The 19,400-nt window shown below is 37.1% G+C and overlaps 1 protein-coding gene across 8 annotated transcripts in view; it reads right to left on the reverse strand.

Moving 5' to 3' along the window:
• The window catches only part of NCKAP5 (NCK associated protein 5), a 380,845-nt gene that overhangs the window by 108,446 nt on the left and 252,999 nt on the right, over nucleotides 1-19,400 (reverse strand). For all 8 annotated transcript variants that reach the window (XM_033064246.1, XM_033064245.1, XM_033064249.1 and 5 more), the window contains one exon: nucleotides 7,021-7,170. In XM_033064246.1, coding sequence (XP_032920137.1) covers nucleotides 7,021-7,170 — 150 coding nt within the window. The remainder of the gene's footprint in view (nucleotides 1-7,020; nucleotides 7,171-19,400) is intronic.

Consider the following 19,400-nt stretch of genomic DNA (forward strand, 5'->3'; position numbering starts at 1 on the left):
AAAATACTAAAGTGAAGTAAAAAATTGCATGTAAGACATATGTATATATCGCATTTTCTCCCACCTGTAAGATGTTGGATTCACTGTCCTGGAAAAGAGCATTTTATATCATACTGCCTTGAGAAGAGGGAAATGAGGAACAGCACAAGTCACTCACTCCTTTCCTATGTGCCTTGTACCTCACTGGGGTACACTGATGTGTGTGATGAAGCTAGAAAGCAACTTTCATTAAAACCTGTTTCCTGCATGAGCAGGCTAAAGGAGAAAAATTCTGATACACAGCAAAATTCACGAGTACTTGATGGGGTATGACACAATGACACCCTTAAAACAATTAAATGCTGCTTTAAGACACAACAGAACAGGAGTAAGAGTTGAAGCATACTCTGTTGAGCACTTGGTTGAATTAGTTTATTTCAGTATATTACTGCTTTGTGAGTATCTCAGAGTACACAACAGAGAGCTAATCTGGAAGCTTTTACCTTTTCAGCATGTGCTAAAACCTCAGAAGCTCTGCATGTTGTGACCCAAAACATTTAACTTCTGAACCACTGCCATGTGTCAGGAGATGCAATTTGATATTCTTTTATCTTCCCTTAGACTCAATCAGAAAAGAAAGCAATACTGTTTGTAACTCAGACTAAAATTCCCAGGAGGCACCGTGGTTGATTTTAAGAAAGCATTTTAAGTTTCTGTTGAACTGAATAGTGAGAAAAATGCAGATAAGCATGGCCTTCTCTGTTCCTCTTGAACCATGGGGACAATGCCTTAGTGTACAGTTATTTTTATCAAGGCAGTCTCCCATTTCAGGAGATGGAGCTCTTTGGTGAGCAGTGGATCAGAAGTCTGTCACTAATGATAGCAGGAAATGGTTACAGCAGTGACAGAGTAAATCTGAACAGCTCTTCTTACATCCAGTGGGCAGAGCTATTTTCAACACCCCTGTTGTAAATTCATATCCCTACTAGGTCATCTTGATTTTTCTATGCCAAAAGAGAAATTGCCATGAATTTCAACTGGCTTAGGAAAAAAAAATAAAAGGAGAAAGAAAAATAGAAAGATAAATATTTTAAATGTCTGCAAGAAATAAATCCCCTTCTCTTAAATACTCACCACATACTAACTGAACTGAACTGTCTGCTCAGGAGAGGTTTCTATTATTCCTCATCCATATGAGGATATTCTTTCCAGTAACATCCCAACAGATAACTCTGTGCCAACTATGAAGCCTCACACCCTTGTGGGATGGCTGGAAAAGCCACGGAGGAAGATGTGAACTGGCAGCAGGGGTACAAACATCTGGGAAGGACACGGCTTTGAGGACTCCAGCTGGAGCAGGGCAGCACAAACAGCAGAAACAAAGCAGCCCAGGGAACAAAGGAAATGAGAAATAGGTAACAACCATGAGATTTGTGTCCCCAAGAACAACTGAGCCACTGAGAAGCTACAGTAGATGAGCTCAAGCATCAACAGGTTATAGAAAACATTCAGCTTGATGTACTTGTTTGGTTTTCATTTAAATTTTACTCAGTTATTGGAAAGCTGAAACAGTTTGCCAATATTGTTATCTGGAAAGAGCTGGAATAAACTGGGCTGGTTTTTAAACCAGTGATGCAATTCTTTGCTGATTCATTATCAGCCACTGTGTAAATTTGGAAATAAGACTTTCCCTGCCTCATTGTCTGCTCTCTTGCTAGGAAAAAAAAAGAGTTCTTAGGCACAGCTCAGAAAACTAATTACAAAAGTATCCTACTGAAAAGATTTAAAGTAAAATAATCCAATAATTAGAATTAAGTAGGTTGGTCTTTGGTGACAAATCAGCATAATGAATCTAGTTATGTGGATGGCCAAGGCATTGGGCTAAGAAGAAGTTTCTGGCTGAATCAGATTAAACACATGGGCTGGAGCAAGACTGGCTGCTACAAAATTTTTAGAATGTTGCTACAAAATACTTACAAGTTTCATGATTTTTCTATGCGTTTAAGTCAAGTGATTCACATTTCCTATACACCAGTGAATCAGCTGACTTTCAATAAACAAGAAGTCTTTCCTCACAGATATTTTCAGAAACTCAGGCTCTTTGCCTCTGCATATGGTGTGTTTCTTTCCATGGAAAATAAAATAAATATTAGATTTCTTACCATTTTACATTGCAGTAAATGGAAAATCATTAAAATAAAAATAAAGCGGAGAAAATAAAGAGCAAAATAAAAACCAGCAGCATCCAATTCAAAGTTATCTTTTCAATCTACCCAGAAGAATTACGTACCCTTCTCATAGTTCTTTTTTATAGTTCATAGTTCATTGCTATCATGTCTTTCTTCCTCTGCAGAATAGTAAAAACATAATATGGGAAATACTTGACATACTTCCTCATCTGTTTAATGGTGATGATACAAGGGAAATTACTCCTCTAATATATTTGAACATTTAGCTTATTATCCTGAGTGAGTTTTCTCCCAAAGCTCAATGTATTAAAACAAAACACATCTTTCTATGATAAACTGCAAAGGGTGAGAGGGCAAAACTCTATAATTAAAATCAGAGTGGTTTCATGATTCTGCCCCAGCAGACACTGCTGCCACTGCAGCTTCGTTCACTGAGACTTCCATTGAGCCTCACTCACCCGCGAGCAATGAGATTTTCACACATGAATTAGGCTTTTCATTCAATAACTTCAAGGTTACAATCCAATGCTACCCCAGTGGTTTGCTGGAAAATGCAAGGTTGGGGGCAGCCCTCATCAGTATTTCTGTGGCCAAAAGAACTCGTGCCCCTTGCAGCTGGGGAAGAGGACACTCAGCAAACCAGGGGAACCTCCTCTTTGTTGATTTTATTTTGAATGCAAATACTGTGGTTTTAACAAGGTGCTAGCTGTGCACTGTCCCAGCCACTTCCTGAGCAGCCACAAGCAAATACTTTCTAAGCAAGTTGCACTGCTGCAGTTGCAAAGGAGGATGTCCAAAAGAGCTGGAACATTTCATAGAGTCAGACATGGTTAATTCATACTGAATTACCCTCCCTGCATAAATGTCTGTGCAAATGACAGACTTTAATAAGCCTTCAAAGCTGACACAGTATTTACCACTGATTAAATTTTTAAAATCAAAGCAACTATAGCTTTTACAGACATGTTTAGATTAAGACTGACATTAATGCTGTATATCAGTTTAAATCACTTGCAATTATGCACGTGCTTGGTGCTTGTATTTCAGTCATTTGAGGCTAAATTGGGGCAGAGAACCCACAGCTCCATATAGGATAACAAAGCTTTGGGACACTCTTAAGGCTTTTACAGACACTGTTTGTCCAACACAGAATATTCCTAAAGCTTCCCTCTGCGGACTGTAAATGTGTAAATTGTTCTTGCTGAAAAAAGAAATAGTAGACAATCCTGAAATGAAAATCCATATAACACCTAACATGCCCAGGAGAGCAAATTAAGGCTTTGTGAAAAATCTCCAACTTGTCTGCATGTGACTTTGGAAATATAACATTATTGTTTTACAGTAATTGTGAAAATGGTGAAAAAAATCTGGAATTGCTATATGGGGGTTGATGCATGTCCAGAATAAATTATACTTTTTGTATATTTCTGGCTACAATTTAAAAAAAAAATGCAATTCTTCTGGTGATGAAAGCAGAATTTAAAAAAGGAAATTCCACCACGGAATTCATATGCTATTCACCATATTTCTTTAATATTTCTTTTTTTGCAGGACTCCAAATACACAGAGAAGATATCAGAGAATGCTTTTTTTCTTTGTAAGAGCTAGAAGGCATTTGATCATAACTACTGAAGTAAATTAAATGGCATTTCAAGAGCAGCCAACTAAAAATGCTGAAGGCACAAAGAAATTTTGATATCCAGGAAATCACAATTAATTTCAACTATGTCAAATAGGACACAAGATGGTGTGAACCATTTTTTATTTGTCATCTGTTTCATTTGATTAGAAACGTATGGTATTTATCAGTCAGTAGAGTGGAAATAGAATTTGCTGTAAATGATAAAGGATGTAAAAAAAATTATAGGCAAAAGGAGCAATGGGAGAATGTGTGTAGATATCTCTTATCAAAGTATATGTAAGCTTTCACTTGGGCTGACTACAAAGGTACTTTATTATACTGATTTGTATTGTTCAGTGAGAAAATTTCTAGGATAAACAGCAGTTAATAAAACATAAAAGGTATTACTGCAATTTATTTGGCAATAGAATCGACAGCAGAAAAAAAAGACATTTTAAATACAACTCCTGTGATATGGAAACCATTTAAAGTTTTCTGAGAAAATGAAGCTCTGCCCCATTTCTCATTCTTAGATTTTCTGCTCCAGATCCAACCAACCAGGATGACTAGAGTTTTTATCCCAGTCACAGAAACTCCTGAAGAAAACCACCACGTACCTCACATCTACATCAGTAGTCCAGGAAGGGCAGAAACAATTTGGTCTATGTATGGAAATAGGAATTGTTTTCCCATACAGACATTCCAAATAAAAGAAACCAAATAATCTGTTACAGGTGTAACAGATCTACTAAATATCTCTACTAAATAATCTGTAAATGTATCTGGAGGAGCTACCCATTTATCCCTGTGCTGGAGGATAGCTTTTCTCTTTGGGCACTTCATCCACAGGAAAATTAGCTGATTTACCCAATTTTTTTATGTGAGCAGCCGAGAGAAGGTATTAACCAGAACAAAAGACACCTGCTGGATGTAAACTTTTATAGAATAAAACCTTCACACCACTTGTGCAGGCTTTTCCTTAGAAGTGCATTGTCAAATGCATTTATATACATGTGTATAAATGTAAATTTATAATACATGTGCCCTTGTAGAGACTTTAAGAGAAGCTCACCCAAGCAGCAAGATGGGAACACAGCTGAGGAGGAAGAGGATGAAATAATTCTACAATGCCCTGGCAGACCAGCTTGTCACATGCTACAGCTGAATAACAAACAAACTAATAGATACCAAAACTTTCTTACTAGTGATGCTGTTAATGAAATTATATTAATAGGTCACACACTGACTATGACTTTTAACAGCTTCTGTTTATTGGCAGTGTTCAGATTCCAGAGGGCACAGATGGAGGACCAACTCCAGTAAGCACTTTATTAGCCTTTCTGATTTGATTAATTCAGTAACATCTAATCATGTAAAGTAAGATTAAAGATCCTGACACCCAGAGCACAAAAAACTAACAAACGGTAATTTTTTGTTCCTTTCCAGATAGACTAATACAATATTTAGAACAATTAGTCTGAAAATAGTAAAGATTTAGAACAGTTAATTGCATATAACTTTGAAAAAAGTCTGTTAATTAATAAACCATAAGAAGCCTTGACACTACAATTTATATTCTTCAAGAGAAAAATACAGCAAAAATACATAATGTTATACAACACACAGTTAACAACACTTTGTTTTGATTATATTGGATCACAATTAATGTTGGCCCTGGAGTTCATCTTTCTGCTTTGATAGCTCCTTACATTATTTAAGTAGATTAATCCTTGAAGAATTGGCATTCTCTAATATGTGGTTTTGAACAAGCCAGTGCACAACACCAACAGCAGTGAGGAGACATCTCCACTGCCCTTCCTGAGCCAGACCCTGCCTGTCCTTAGTGCCACATTTGATATTTGGGCAATTTGCCACAACTGATAAAGGCTGTGACATTACTGAACACCTCCATACCAACCAAGGACATAAAGAACTGCAAATGTCATGCAGACTGATTAAGAACAAGGTAAAGCAAACAGAGATTGTGCATATTTTGGAAATAAAAGACCACAAGCAGTCTGCAATCATTCTCCATCAACAGATAAAGAAAGACTATATATTAAACTGCACTTTTTTTTAAGAGTTTTAATGTCTTAAAAACTCAGTAGAATGTGTTCTTTTCTCCCCTGGGCAAAATTAGAGTTATTTAATATTACATGTGTTTATTTTACAGTCTAAGCCTTAAAGGAAAATTGCACAGACTGCCTACACCTTTGAGATTTCAGATCCTGTATTTAGATCCAAACAGGATTGATTGTAACTGTTTGTATTTTACTTTTAAGAAAGTCCTCAAGAAAATACAGTTTTAATGTATCAGAGTACAACTCAACCCAAAAATTATCATATAAGAGGGCCTTCACACTTAAATAAAATGTAGAGTGATAAATCTATTGTCTACCAACACCTTACACAGGCAAAATGTCACTCAGACCATTCTAAGACATTCATTTACCCACACCTATAACGTTACATGGATGCTTGAACAGAAGAAAAGAGAGGAAACACTAGAAAGGTGAAAAATATGACTTTGTAGTAGTTAAAAATTAGATCAAAATATGCAGTCTTATTTTTTTCATAGACATTGAAGCCCTTGCTTCTGTCAAGAAGCACAAAATAAGCTCATATATATTGAGGTTAAAGTTTTACCTGCACCTTGTCCATGGCTACCTTAGAAAACTTTGAAACTTTTCCTCTAGCTAGAAGCTACCACAAGATGCACTATTTTGCAGATCCTAATTTTCAGGAAATGCACTCAAAATGTAGAGTGTGCAGTTCTCTGTGAGGTCTACAAGGAAATAGATTTTCCACAGTCCAGCAGTAAAAAGGCCTGAGCTCTCCCAAGCAAGCAGTCCAGCAATTAAAAAATGAGCAATAAACTACACTGGAGCAAAACTAGTTTTATGACAGTTGTTAAACCACTTATATTAGTCTTGCAATATTAATAATTGAAACAAAACGAGTAAAACCAATTTTTCTTATTAAATGGTCTCAAAGGAATTAAAATAATGTATTAAGTTCCTTTTAAAGATATGTGATGCTCAGCATTAGAGAAGGATCTTTTAGTGGTTCTAAGCTTCTTGGTAAATGAATTCTAAAAAAAAATACCCCATAACATGAAATCAGGTGAACTGTGAAAGATTAGATTAATACTACAGGGTGATTCAAAGCCAAGAAATGAAAGAGGCAGGAGGAAGGGTGGACTTTTATGTGTGAAACTGTTGTGCTTCTTACCTCCAGAGCTTTCAAACGCTCCAAGAGCAATTTTGTTTTTTCCTTTTCCTCCTCAGTGCTGCTGCTTTCACTTCTTGAATCTTCATCTGCCAGTGTGCGAATTTTTTCCATGCCTTCTATGCATCTTCTACTGTCTTCTGACAGCTTTTCCTGAAATGATTTAAAAAAAATGTCATTACTCACAGGTGCAAATGAAGTTAACTATGCAAATATCTCCAATTCTCACTTGTATATGAATGAAAAAGACAGAGCAAGTTGCTGGTGGTATGATTAAAGTACTAAATGAGTGCAGTCATGAAGGGTCTGTGATACATGCTATGCCAATTCTGCAAGTGTATGCACAACCTAACTGCTACATCTACTTCAGAATTTTAAAAAGCAAAACTCATCATGTCTTTAACAACTTACATTTTCTTTTTTACAAGTTGCAATGAACATTGAATGTACCAGCTTTCAATGGTAGTATTTTGCCACTGAGAGATAAAGCAGTTTATTGAGGAAAAGTTAGAGTATGTTCATGGCTAATGTATTTCACCTTTCTCCATCGACAGCTAATATTTGAATTATTAACTAATGGGCCAAGAATTAAGCTGCTACCAGATGAATACTGATTTAAGATCCACTCTAGCATATAACTGGAGAGAATGAGACTGACAACAAAACTTTCAGAAGTCCCCAGTCTATTTCTAGTCAGCCAGCCTGAGTTGGGATCAACTGCAGCTCCTCAGTGGATGGTGGCTCCTGGGTTTTACCAGAGGTCTGTAGAAATTACAGGATTGAACATCAAATCCTGCTAACTCCAGCAATTATCTGTCCAAGCTCTCTGCCCACAGAGACAGTGAGATAGAGAAAGAAAACACCAAGACTACAAGCAGGCAATGTAAAACATTGCCCAAAATGACAAGGCAAGCATAAAGGGAAAAAGGGCAATCCACAGATGTGGAGAGTGAGCCATGACCAGAGCACAACACAGGAGGGACAGGCTCTACCTTGCAAACCACCTTCTCTAATTGCATGAGCAGATGCAGTCTGACAACTCATGAGCAGATTGAGAATGGAAAATGTGATGTAAATCAACATTAAATGCTGGGTGTCAAAACCAATCTAGAAAATTCCTTCAATGAGCATCTAGTCCTCTTTGTGTGCTTGTGATAATTATGTACTAAAGCTCAGACATTCATAATCTTTGAGTTACCCCATAACTGAGATGCTTTCTGCATAACTACTACACAGCCTGCACTCTAAGCACAAAAGTGTGCATTTTCATGAAGAACTGATCCAGCTTGAATAACTGTGCAGATATAACTGTTTGAGAGTTAACAGCAAGGCATTACCTTAACTAAACCCCATATAGGTAACCAAATTAAAAATCAGCAGTCTGGACTACATTCACAACAAAGTATTTTCAAAATATTAATTAGCTTAGAAATTGACTATCACAATGTTAAAACTAATCAAGAATATGTTTTATATGATATGGGCTTAATTACTGAACATCCTTACACAAACCTTGAAAATATCTCATTGTGAGCCCCAAAACACAGGTGCCAAAGAGCCATTCCATCAGGTTTCCAACGTTACTGCTACCCTGATCACAAAGGAACCATAAATACAGTACTTGGGCTCTGGTTTTTTGTGCTTGCTACTCACTGGTGCAACAATCAAGTATCTGTGAAAGAGCCATTAAACCATTTTTGCTTCAAGTTGCCCTAAGGAGTGCACTGGGATAAAACACTTCAATGAACTCAGGGGAAAGAAATTACAAAGGTATTTCTCTGATGCAATTCAAGTACAAACTATTATTTTTAGGAGGGAATGTGACATGAATTGAATGTGGCTAACACATAAACATATGCACAGGGTCACCTTTCCTGCACAAACTCAGGGCAGCAATTTCAATGGACAGGTAGAAGAAAGCACAGGTCATGACATTTCATCACAGAAAGCAGAGTAATGCAGCTTCTCACAGAGTAAATCCCAGCCACATAAAAAAGTAACCTGTTCATCTTCTAATTACAGAATTAGATGAACTTTGCACACTAGTGGCATATTCAGGAACACACATCCTGTTTTACTGTGATGAGCACTTGAATGCCTCATGACACTGCTGTTACCCCTGCCTGAGTTTTAAGCACAGCTCACATAGTTCAAAAGTAGTTTATTACTGAGCAAGAATAAATGAGTTTCAGCATTTCAGTCAAGGAAAAGGTACAGAACAGAGGAAAACTCTTCTAACCTTAGAAACTGTGCCTGGACATGCCATGTGCTGAGGGCACTGCCCCACCACATTCACCAATTCCACTTGGGTGATGTCCAGTGAGGGTAGAGTGCAAAATCCACACTCCAGAAAGCAAACAGGTAATTGTAAAGCACCCTTAGTGCTAAAAGTCAAGTCCCTGAAGAGGGAGGATGAAAAAGGCTTTTGGGATGACAGAAACCTCTTGAGTGTACAAGATCTGTTACTATCAAAGGCAGCTGAGTGCTGGGGGAAGAAGGAAGGGGCAGAGACCTGCCAGAGGGAATTTGCATCTCCTGTGGGATGTTGGTCAAACCCTGCAGAGGGCTCTGGAGTGAGAATGCAGCAAACAATGGCTTAAAGCAGCTTAGTCCTTTTTCTCTGGAGTCCTACACTTCTTGTGTTATCTCAAACAAAGAGCATCCATCTTTTGCCAATCCTGAGCAATCTCTGCTCATGCCTCATATTGCACAGTCACAGGCAGGATGTGTTCAAACTGAATCACAAAATCTTCCCCAGGTCCAAAGTCCAGCAAAGGCAGAGTAAGTGCTGTCCTGCTGATCAGTGCAGTTTAATTTCTGGGAAAAGGTAACAGATGAAAATGGTGTTCTGGAAGTAAAGGTTCATCTACTTCTCTAATGCTCTGTGTCAACAAAGAGACAATAAAAATATTAAATATTCAATTCTTACTGAAACTAAGATTATGCTGCTCACTGCAGACCCGTTCCACACAAATTAATAAGAAACTTGCAGTTGAGTCCCACATTGTGTAAGCTTCTCAGGCTGGTTTAAACTGTCACTGCTCTGCTGAAACCAACAGCATTTTGCAAATCGTAAACGACATCCTGCCCTGACCATGATTTCTAAGTATTCAGATTGGTCCATAAATCAAACAAGCAGTCCACTGATGATGAACCCTTTGATGAAACACCATGGGCCCTGTGGCCAATAGAAAACAAGGGATGGGAAAAGTCCCTGCAGCCCAGGGATGGCAAGCTCTCCAGGATCAATGAAAAGATATAAATCACTGATGACATTGATCTATGAAGCTGTACAATACCCTGGCCTGACTGAGACTTATCAGAAAGCTGGATTTCAGTTAGCTGAACTAAGAAAGAGTAGTATAATATTCCTTCTTTCCAGTAATAAATAAAGTAAGAACAATAAATTAAGATAGCAGAAAATCCACCTGAAATTGCAAATGATAATTTACTGGAATCTGTGGAATGTAAAGCAAATTTTCTCTCTTCTCTCTTCCACCAACCTTTCAGAATATTGAACAAGAAAGTGTTTTCAGTGTTGATAAACAGGGAATAACTACAGTGATAGGAAAGATCATAGAGAAGCTTTCAAAAGATGAGAGAACAAACTTCCTATTTCAGAAATTACCTCTTTCTTCATTCCAAGAAAGGCAAAAGGCTGCTAACCCTAACAATTGGTCATTGGAATGTCTTTCCTCTAAGAAGTGTCACCTTGTCAGGGAAAAGTGTCTAAGGGATACTTAGCCAGCTATTTCTTAACCATTATTCCAGAAATGGCATTACTTTAGAAGTTTGGTAGCACCATCAGTTGTCTGTCCTTTGCCCTTTCTTTCTAGGAATGAACCACACATATACACATGGAAAAGGAAAGGAAAAAAGAGAGCTCACTTCAAAATATTTCAATTTGCAGCTGTAAAATTTCAAACCAAGAAGAGTAAATGTCTGAACACACAAAGAAAAAAAAAAAGTAGCTGGCAAAATTATTCTAGAACGTCGTTTTTACAGTGGAAACTATGATTAGGCACTGGACAAGTGGCTATAACAATACAAGACAGCATAATCTAATACTGATATAACTGGATCTGGGATCTAGAGCACTGATTTCAAACAAGCACTTTCACAAGCACATGGGACAAAAATCCGATCAAACCTAACAAGAATTTAAAAAGATCAACATCTTTGAAATGCTATTTTTCCCAATGAGTGTTGGATGACATGAATTGCTTATCTGGAAAGTGATAAGTAATAATTACAGATTATATTTTTGCTCAGAAATTAAAGATCATTTTCATGTGTTAAACATGAGTCCTTCAGAGAAGTGAAGTTTTTCAGATGCAATGCAGCAAGGATCCCACAGATACAAAAGATCTCTATTTCAATTTTGGGTGTCAGATCGTGATGCCTGAGTGGGATCTTCTTCTCTGAATTATTTTAATTCTTCAACTTCTGAAATTGGAGACAAAGACTTTGCAATGGCAACAAATTCAAATTCTTCTGAGAGTCATGCCTGCAATTTTCCAAAACCACACTTTAATCACACTTTAATCGACCAAGAATAAAATATATGTAGAATATATAATTAAACAGTGCTTATTATTGCTCATAGCCACTTAACTGAGGAAAAAATGAAAAATATTCACAATGTAGCTATTAATTGTTCTTATAGAGAGACAGTGGTAACAGGCAGCCAAGAATCCAAACTATGCTGATAACTCAGCACCTCAAAACACTTTGTGCTTTCTGTGGTGTGTCCAGAGCTTCCACAGGACCTTCTAAATAAGATATTTACTGAACAGTTATCTTAGATTTCAGTGATTGAATGTGGTGATCTGGGTATGCTACCTACACTTCTAACACTCTTTCTATAATCCAGGCAGACTCTTCCTCCAAACCCAAACTGCAATTTACAGATCCATACACAGAATTGTTTATGTTTGCACTGCTTTTGGCTGGGGTAGAGTTATTTTTTCTCACAGTAGCTGCTATGTGTTTTGGATTTGTGCTGCAAACAGTGTTGACAACACCAAGATATTTCATTACTGCTGAGCAGTGCCTACATGGAGCCAAGGCCTTTTGTGCTCCTCACCCCATCAGCGAGGGGCTGGGGGTGCTCAGGGACTTGGGAGGGGACAGCAGGGACAGCTGACCCCAGGTGACCCAAGGGATGTCCCAGAACATATGGCATCCTGGTCAGCAATATAGAGGGGGAAGGCTGGCAGGAGTCTGGCTGGACATCAGGCCGTGGGGAGTTGCTTACATTTGCATCACTTCTCTTTCTTTTATTTCTCTTTGTTATTCTCCTTTCCATTACAATTGTTTGTTGTTGTTGTTTTGTTATAACATGTTTTTGTAATGTCAATTGCTAAATTATTATTTTCTCAACCCATGAGCTATCTCACTTTTACCCTCCTGATTCTCCTCTCCACATCCTGCTGGAGTGGGGCTGCCAGCTGCAGTCAAACCACACCAGTGTACTTATAAATTGTGAACACTTTTCCTTGCAAGACCATTCTACAATCTTGATGCATTCTTGGAGAATGTCTTTTCCAGTGAGGACCCCCTAGTGTTCAACACTATTCACTGTGAGCACTATGAAATGAGAATTTCTAGACTGCTGATGAAGATAAAAACTGTAGTTGAGGGTTTATTTGTAGTTTCATTTAAAAAAACAGCCTCAAGCTATGCACAAACAGCTCAGTCTGACTGCACAAGCTGAAAAAAGGCAAAAATTGCTCCAAGCACTACAGACTTAACATTCCAGTAAGTTTAAATTTGTTTTCCAGTGTCACCTTGCTCCTCTTTCTCCCCCACCATGACCTCTTTTTTCCAAATAAAGCCTTTGAAAATTTGCAGTATCTTTTGATATATTTTATAACCTATTTCATTTAGCAAAATCTGAGATGTGTAAAAGACACAGATGTTAAGTATAATGTGCAGTAACTGTGTCTTGCATGATTCTCAGTACAGGAGTAACCACTGACATCTCTGTGATCTGAATAAGTCTTTTCCATATGTAAGTTTTAAAACAAATTTTTTCTTTATTTCCTAATGGGAATCCAATTAAACACAATAACCCGGACCTGAAAAAACCCACAAACCAAACCATAATTGAGTAAACAAGCTACAATATATATATAAAAAATTAAACGCAACTAAAATTCTTTGCAGTTGAATTTATTGTTGAATATAAGGCTACAAATATGACTTTTGCTTTACCTTCCTGGTTTTTATCTATGTATTCAGCTGTTTTCTCTTGCTTTCTTTTCTCCCAGTGGAAGGAAAGACTAAAATATAGCTTTGCTTTAGACAGCACATCAGTAAGTGTAATAATAATATATTTTTGTTTAGGTAACAGCTTTTGTTCAGAACAAGCTGACCAAAATTGAAGGAAAACAAAGGAACGCAACATATCACAAAAGTTTACAGAAACATCCCAAATTGTTCATGATTTAACATTACCCTTGTCAGAAAAACATATTAGATTCTTCTTTTTCATCTCTGGATTTCACTTACAAAGTAAACAGAGCGAGCAGCAGCGTTCCCTAGATTAAATACTTGTGATGGATAAGAGGAGCGAGTACATACTTTATGTTTCTGATATGTGCTTCCCTCCACCCTCGTATCAATCTAAATGCACTCCACATTATTCTCCACTCACAGCCCTCCTCACCAGTACAAGCTATCATCCCTGCTGAACAGCTCTGCAGTAGCGTTAATAAATTTCCCAATGATGCTTTTATTGGCTGTTCCATGCATCAAAAACAGATATTTCTTTTGAAAAAGTTCAGATCGGAAAGGAGCGTAAGAGCAGAAAACCTTCAGAGTGTACTTGAGGATGGAGTGTACTCCTCAGAGCAGCCAGAGGAGATGGAATTTCTTGTCCCCAGGTGCCAGTGCCAGCTCCTGTCCTGAGTGGATGGATATTCTGACTCCCAGCAGCACTGTAATCAGACACTGACCGTTCTGTCAGGCACAGCAGTGTCCAGGAGCTCCCTGTGCTCCTGCTTCCATCTCTAAAGGAAAAGCCTCAGTTACATTGATTTGCAAAGTTACCAGCAGGGAAAAAGAACTGCTCTAAGAACCTGCTCCTTCCTCATATATGTACATAAGGTAATAGCAGAATAATATTCAGTGTGATTTTTCATGCAGGCATTCTCTTCAAAATTGGTCCATTATAGTACCATACTTACAGTAATAATCTTTCCTTCCAGGAAACCTGTATATAGCATTTAAACCTTTGTGAAGGGGTTTGCAGGTATTATAGTAACTTGGCTAAAGTCACAGTACTAAAATACCTTCCTTTGACTGAAGTAGAAATAAGCCAAACGATTCTGAAATTCAAATTCATTAAATTTTATGTAACAGCAATTAAGGCAAAAAAAATTACCCTGTATTTAAGTTGCTAGAAATAAGCCAATTTTCTTTCCATAGTATTTTGGACTGAGATCAGTGTATTAACTGACTAGTTCTCACCACAAGCACAATTTCAGAAGCTGACCTAAGAAGTTACCTGTGGGATTAGAAAGAAAAAGCACTTGTGTTTTATTCCATTACCAGGTAATTTTTTTGTAAGTGCCAGGGAACAGTTTCATGTCTCCCAGCCTTGTCAGGAAAACTTCTGAAAGAAGATCAGACTTCATCTTCATGCAAAAATAAAATGCAGGAACAATCAATTGAGATTAGATCAAAACTTCAACTTTTCAAATATGTTATTGTAATTCAGATTAACTACCTTAACTTCTGATCAGAAGAGCACTTTCTTTCCAAAATAAATTTACTGGTGTACTGCTAAGTGAGCTCTTTTGTTAAAATAATTTTCAAAGACAGAATGATTGTGAATTCAGCATAATCTCCCCCTTTTTTTTGCCTCAGAAAATAAGCAAACCTTTAGATTTTTTTTCAACTTTTAAAAAACTTAATAGCTAACATTTCTTTCTGCTGGTTTGAAAATATCAAGGAAATAAGGTCAAAATGCAGAATGAACAGTATCCTTTAAAGTAGGGGGAGAGCAATACATTTGTTTGGGGAAAGTGAAACATTCGTGTTCAGGCAATGGATTACTTTTGTGGATTCATTCCCAAAGTTAGAACCAGAAGAAAGATATAGTAAAAAAATTTTTTTTTAATATTTATCAAAATCTTTGGATAGTGGTGAAAATCTACAAAAAGCCATAAGGTATTAAATTGTTAGTGAGCCAGCCCTGGAGTTTTCTGCATGAAAAAGCAGTCCAACAGCAAATACTTGTGTCCTTGAGAGCCCAGGATTTCCAATGGAGCTCCCAAGGGTGTGGATGGCTCCTCTCTGCCCTTCTCTGTGAGACACAGATCTGCTAATATTTGCCTACTAATGTTCTCCTTAGCATCTTAGGAGGCTTGGTTCATGCAGTCCCCTGTGGGCACTTCCACTCCAGAGACAGATGTTTAAGGATATATATCCTCTTCCTGCAATAGAAGTTAGCACTAAAATTCCTGTGTGGATTTGAGCTAGGGAATTCAACTAGTGCCTTTTTTTCAATTCATGGCCATGCCCCATCTATAAAATGTTAGATATCAATGGCCTGAACAATAAGCTTGTACAATGTTGTGTTAAGATAAAATTATATTGCCAATAGTTACAGTTTTTCTTCTCGTGAAAGAGCTGTTGACACCAACGGCTGTGCAAATTAGAAGTGACAGCCACAACAACTGTTCCACATTTGAATAACACAAAAAATGCAGACAAAGAACTGGGTTGATGTGACCAACAATGCCACCTGAAATGTGCCTGTATCACTTGTGGATGTTTTTACCTCCTCAGTGTGACTGCACCATGTCTGTCCTGAGCTTTACTGCTCACATGGACAATTTCAGAACTATAATAAACTGGGAACTTACAACAAATTCTCATCTATTTTGATCACTGTTCACTGACAAAGTCAGTGATAAAGTCAAAATGAGTTAAAAATCTTTGAGTGATCTGTAATCAGGTAAGACTCCACTTGGAGCATCCAGCATTGTGGTCAAACAGGAAAGTATTTTGATATCCAAATGTCGAGGGCAAACTCAGGAAGGAAAGGTTGGGGGTACTTGCTCCAAAGTCTGGGGTTCAAGAACTGCACACAATTATTTCTGGGGAATACACAAGTTCTTGGTTTGGCCTTTCATGATCTAACTTTTAGGTGGTCAATGTATCTTGGAAATACCATAAAGCTAATACATAATAGAGCCTTTAAGTCAAATAAACTTTAAAGTAATAAATATGGTGGTTAAGGTTATTCAAATAACATGCATTCTTGTCTACATTTTTGCAAGCATTCATTATAAATTTTCCCTTTATTATTATGTAAAATGATAACACAGGAGAATTTCATTTACAATCCTGCTTTTTAATTCATTTACCCAAAAGAAATCACATAACTCATCTGTAAGTCCAGCAAATTAAAATCCCATAGGGCATCTAGTTCTATGGAAGGAGTTAGAATATTTTGCTTTAAGTAAGAATACTGGCAAGACCTAACAAAATATTGCAATAACACTGCATGCTTTAGGCTCCACCTTCTTATTGTTATTATTCTAACATTATCACTATGCAACATTTAAAGTTCATTAGCTGGAATATTTCTTCTGGAGTCAGACATATTGGTATTATAATAAGAACTCAATTTCATACATCCCAGAATAATAATTAGATTTGTTAAAAGAAACCTATATAGACAATATTCAATAAATCAAAAGCATTTGTTGTGCAAAGTTATTTTATATGACTATTTAGATATATACTTCAACAAACTTCACACATTAAAACTAAGTCACCACTGTGTCAGAGAATATGGGACATAAGTTGATGTGGAAATCACACTGGAAATCACCTCATTAGTTGTTATGAAATACAGAGCTGTGAGTCTGCACTAAAATCCCTTACTCTACTGAACCAACTGATCATATAGTTTTGATCATATCACAGAGAAAATGTGGGATTCAGGATATGTTCAGTAAGGTAACATAGTGGAGGATGGCTTTCAGAACAATGTTAGTAGTTATGCATTCAATAACGTTTCTGTGTGCATATGAATATAACATCTAAAACTTCATTTATATTTCCTTCAGAAATACAGAATACATTACGGTTGGTAATATGGTTATCATGTGCCCAAAAACCTAAATACATCAGTGCTTTTAAGGAACATTACCTGGGTTTTACATTTGATGTTTTTAAGGAACATTACCTGGGTTTTACATTCAGGTTCTATTACTATTTGTGAATTATGCTTATAAATATATCCAAAAACTGCCTGGGTATATACAAATGATACATACTGAGGAATACAAATGAAAGATCTTTGTTGCAATATTGATATATCTTGCTGAATATGGACACATCAATAATTTGAGATTCATCATCTATTTAAATGGTATATTTGTCCATGATTTCCACACAGTTGCTTCCAGTAACATATTAATGATTCATAGAAAGCTTCATTAATATGTTTCTCAATGTTAAAATGCTTTGTAAACATTTCAGACCAGAGATTCTTTGCCAAGCACCTGTTTTGAGGAGCCTCTCAGGTATGAGCAGTCACTTCCCACATCCCACTGCCCAGCTTTTACAAGCACACACCAAGTGAACACATCCCTGACCCACATGGCAGGGAGCCATCCCAGGGTATGGGAACACTGCCATCCCTCAAAATTCCCAGAAAAAAGCCATTTGTTCATGTTTGTCATAAAAATGACAAAGAGGAAGAATGACTTGAAAAGATACTCAGAAAAAAAAAACAAAAAACACAGTGTTCACAACACAACAAAAATGTTCTATGTTTCTAACCTGATTTCCAGCCACAGACTGGTGGATGATGCAGCAGCCTAGCAATTCCTCCAGGAGAGGAAAACCCATTGCTTCTGAGTCATGGATTAGGAGAGGAAATTCTTAAGTGAAGAAGAGTGCATACTAGCAATATGCAAGAAACAGAAATGGCTAAAAAACAATCTGAATGATACCATGAGTAAGAATGTTCCCAGGAACAAGAAGAGAACAGGAAGGGAAGGGAGCTGTTATGCATTAAAATAATCCCAGCAACACAGGTTTATGGTGTTTTAAGGCCCTGGGACAGAAACAGCTTCCCTCTGAAAGAAAGCAAAGCTCCAGTTTGAGGAATTTGCCCATTCTACCAACCATCAAATTCAAACAAAAACTTGAGTCCCGAAAGAAGGGAACAAAAGGGTTTGCTAGGTGGATGGGGCTGTTTGCTAGTGCTGAAGGAAAATCAAGAACTGTTCTTGCATCAATAACTTGGCACAACTGCCCTGTTCTTTTGCTGGTCAGAAAATAAACCCAGGCGAAATTACACAAAACACACCACAGTGCCCACTCTCCTGCCTGGCTGGAGACAACAAATGTCTGTATCAGTGTGGCCCACAAGGAGAAGAAAATCCAAGACCATACCCAAACTCCCTCTTTTTTTTTTTTTTCCAGAAATTAAGAAACAAATAAAAGACAGTGAAAAAACTACACAGAAATATACAAGCACCGAAATTGGAATGACTGGTTTATCTCCCCTCCAGGAAAGCAGCACACAAAATCTCAAATTTCAAAGACCACATAGCTGATTTTTTTCCAGTTAAGTGCCCAAAAGAAAAATAAAGAACACCCAAACCCTGATTCTACAAAACAAAATTGCAGTATCCTTTTGCTTTTCTTCTTGAGAGTGCAAAAACAAAACCCAAAGAAGCTGAAACCTAATTGTGATGCCACCTTATTGAGGTTTGCACAGTAAGATAGCACAGAGAAAATCAGATAATAAAATCATTCCAGATGTCTCTTATGATCAGACAGACAAATAATCCACCATAAGGAGAGACTGACATCAAACCCACTTCAGTACAACCACTGTATGGTGGCAGGAGTGAGCTGGATGCATAGATTCAAACCCTGAAATAAGGGAACTGAGTTTCAATTTGCACTCCAAAAAGATAGTGCATAAAACAGAGATGCCTTTGTCACCAGTTTCTAAAGAACGATGTTCTATTATAACTTCAACAAAAAATTTAATTTGTCCCGAAATTAAATTTTACAGGCTATCATTTTAACAAGAAAATTTGATTATATTGAAGGTTAAACTAAAAGATCCCTTTCTCTACAACCCAAGCCTAAAATGAAAATTTAATTACAGTGATAAATACTCCTTAATATACATTTTTGTTTGGCTATACTGCTGTATTTTTGATCCATCAGCTGTAAGAATGAACTAATATAACTGAAACTTTGAAAAGTGTTTTATCGATGGATCACTACCTGGTATAGACTTTAATATATTATTTTATAAGAATGCTTATTCTGTTTAAAAAGGTACAGCATAGGACTGACTTCATTAAGTGATATAAGAATTCATGTGCCTGATATTTGAT

This window comes from Catharus ustulatus, chromosome 7, assembly GCF_009819885.2.
Source record: "Catharus ustulatus isolate bCatUst1 chromosome 7, bCatUst1.pri.v2, whole genome shotgun sequence".
Lineage (NCBI taxonomy): Eukaryota > Metazoa > Chordata > Aves > Passeriformes > Turdidae > Catharus > Catharus ustulatus.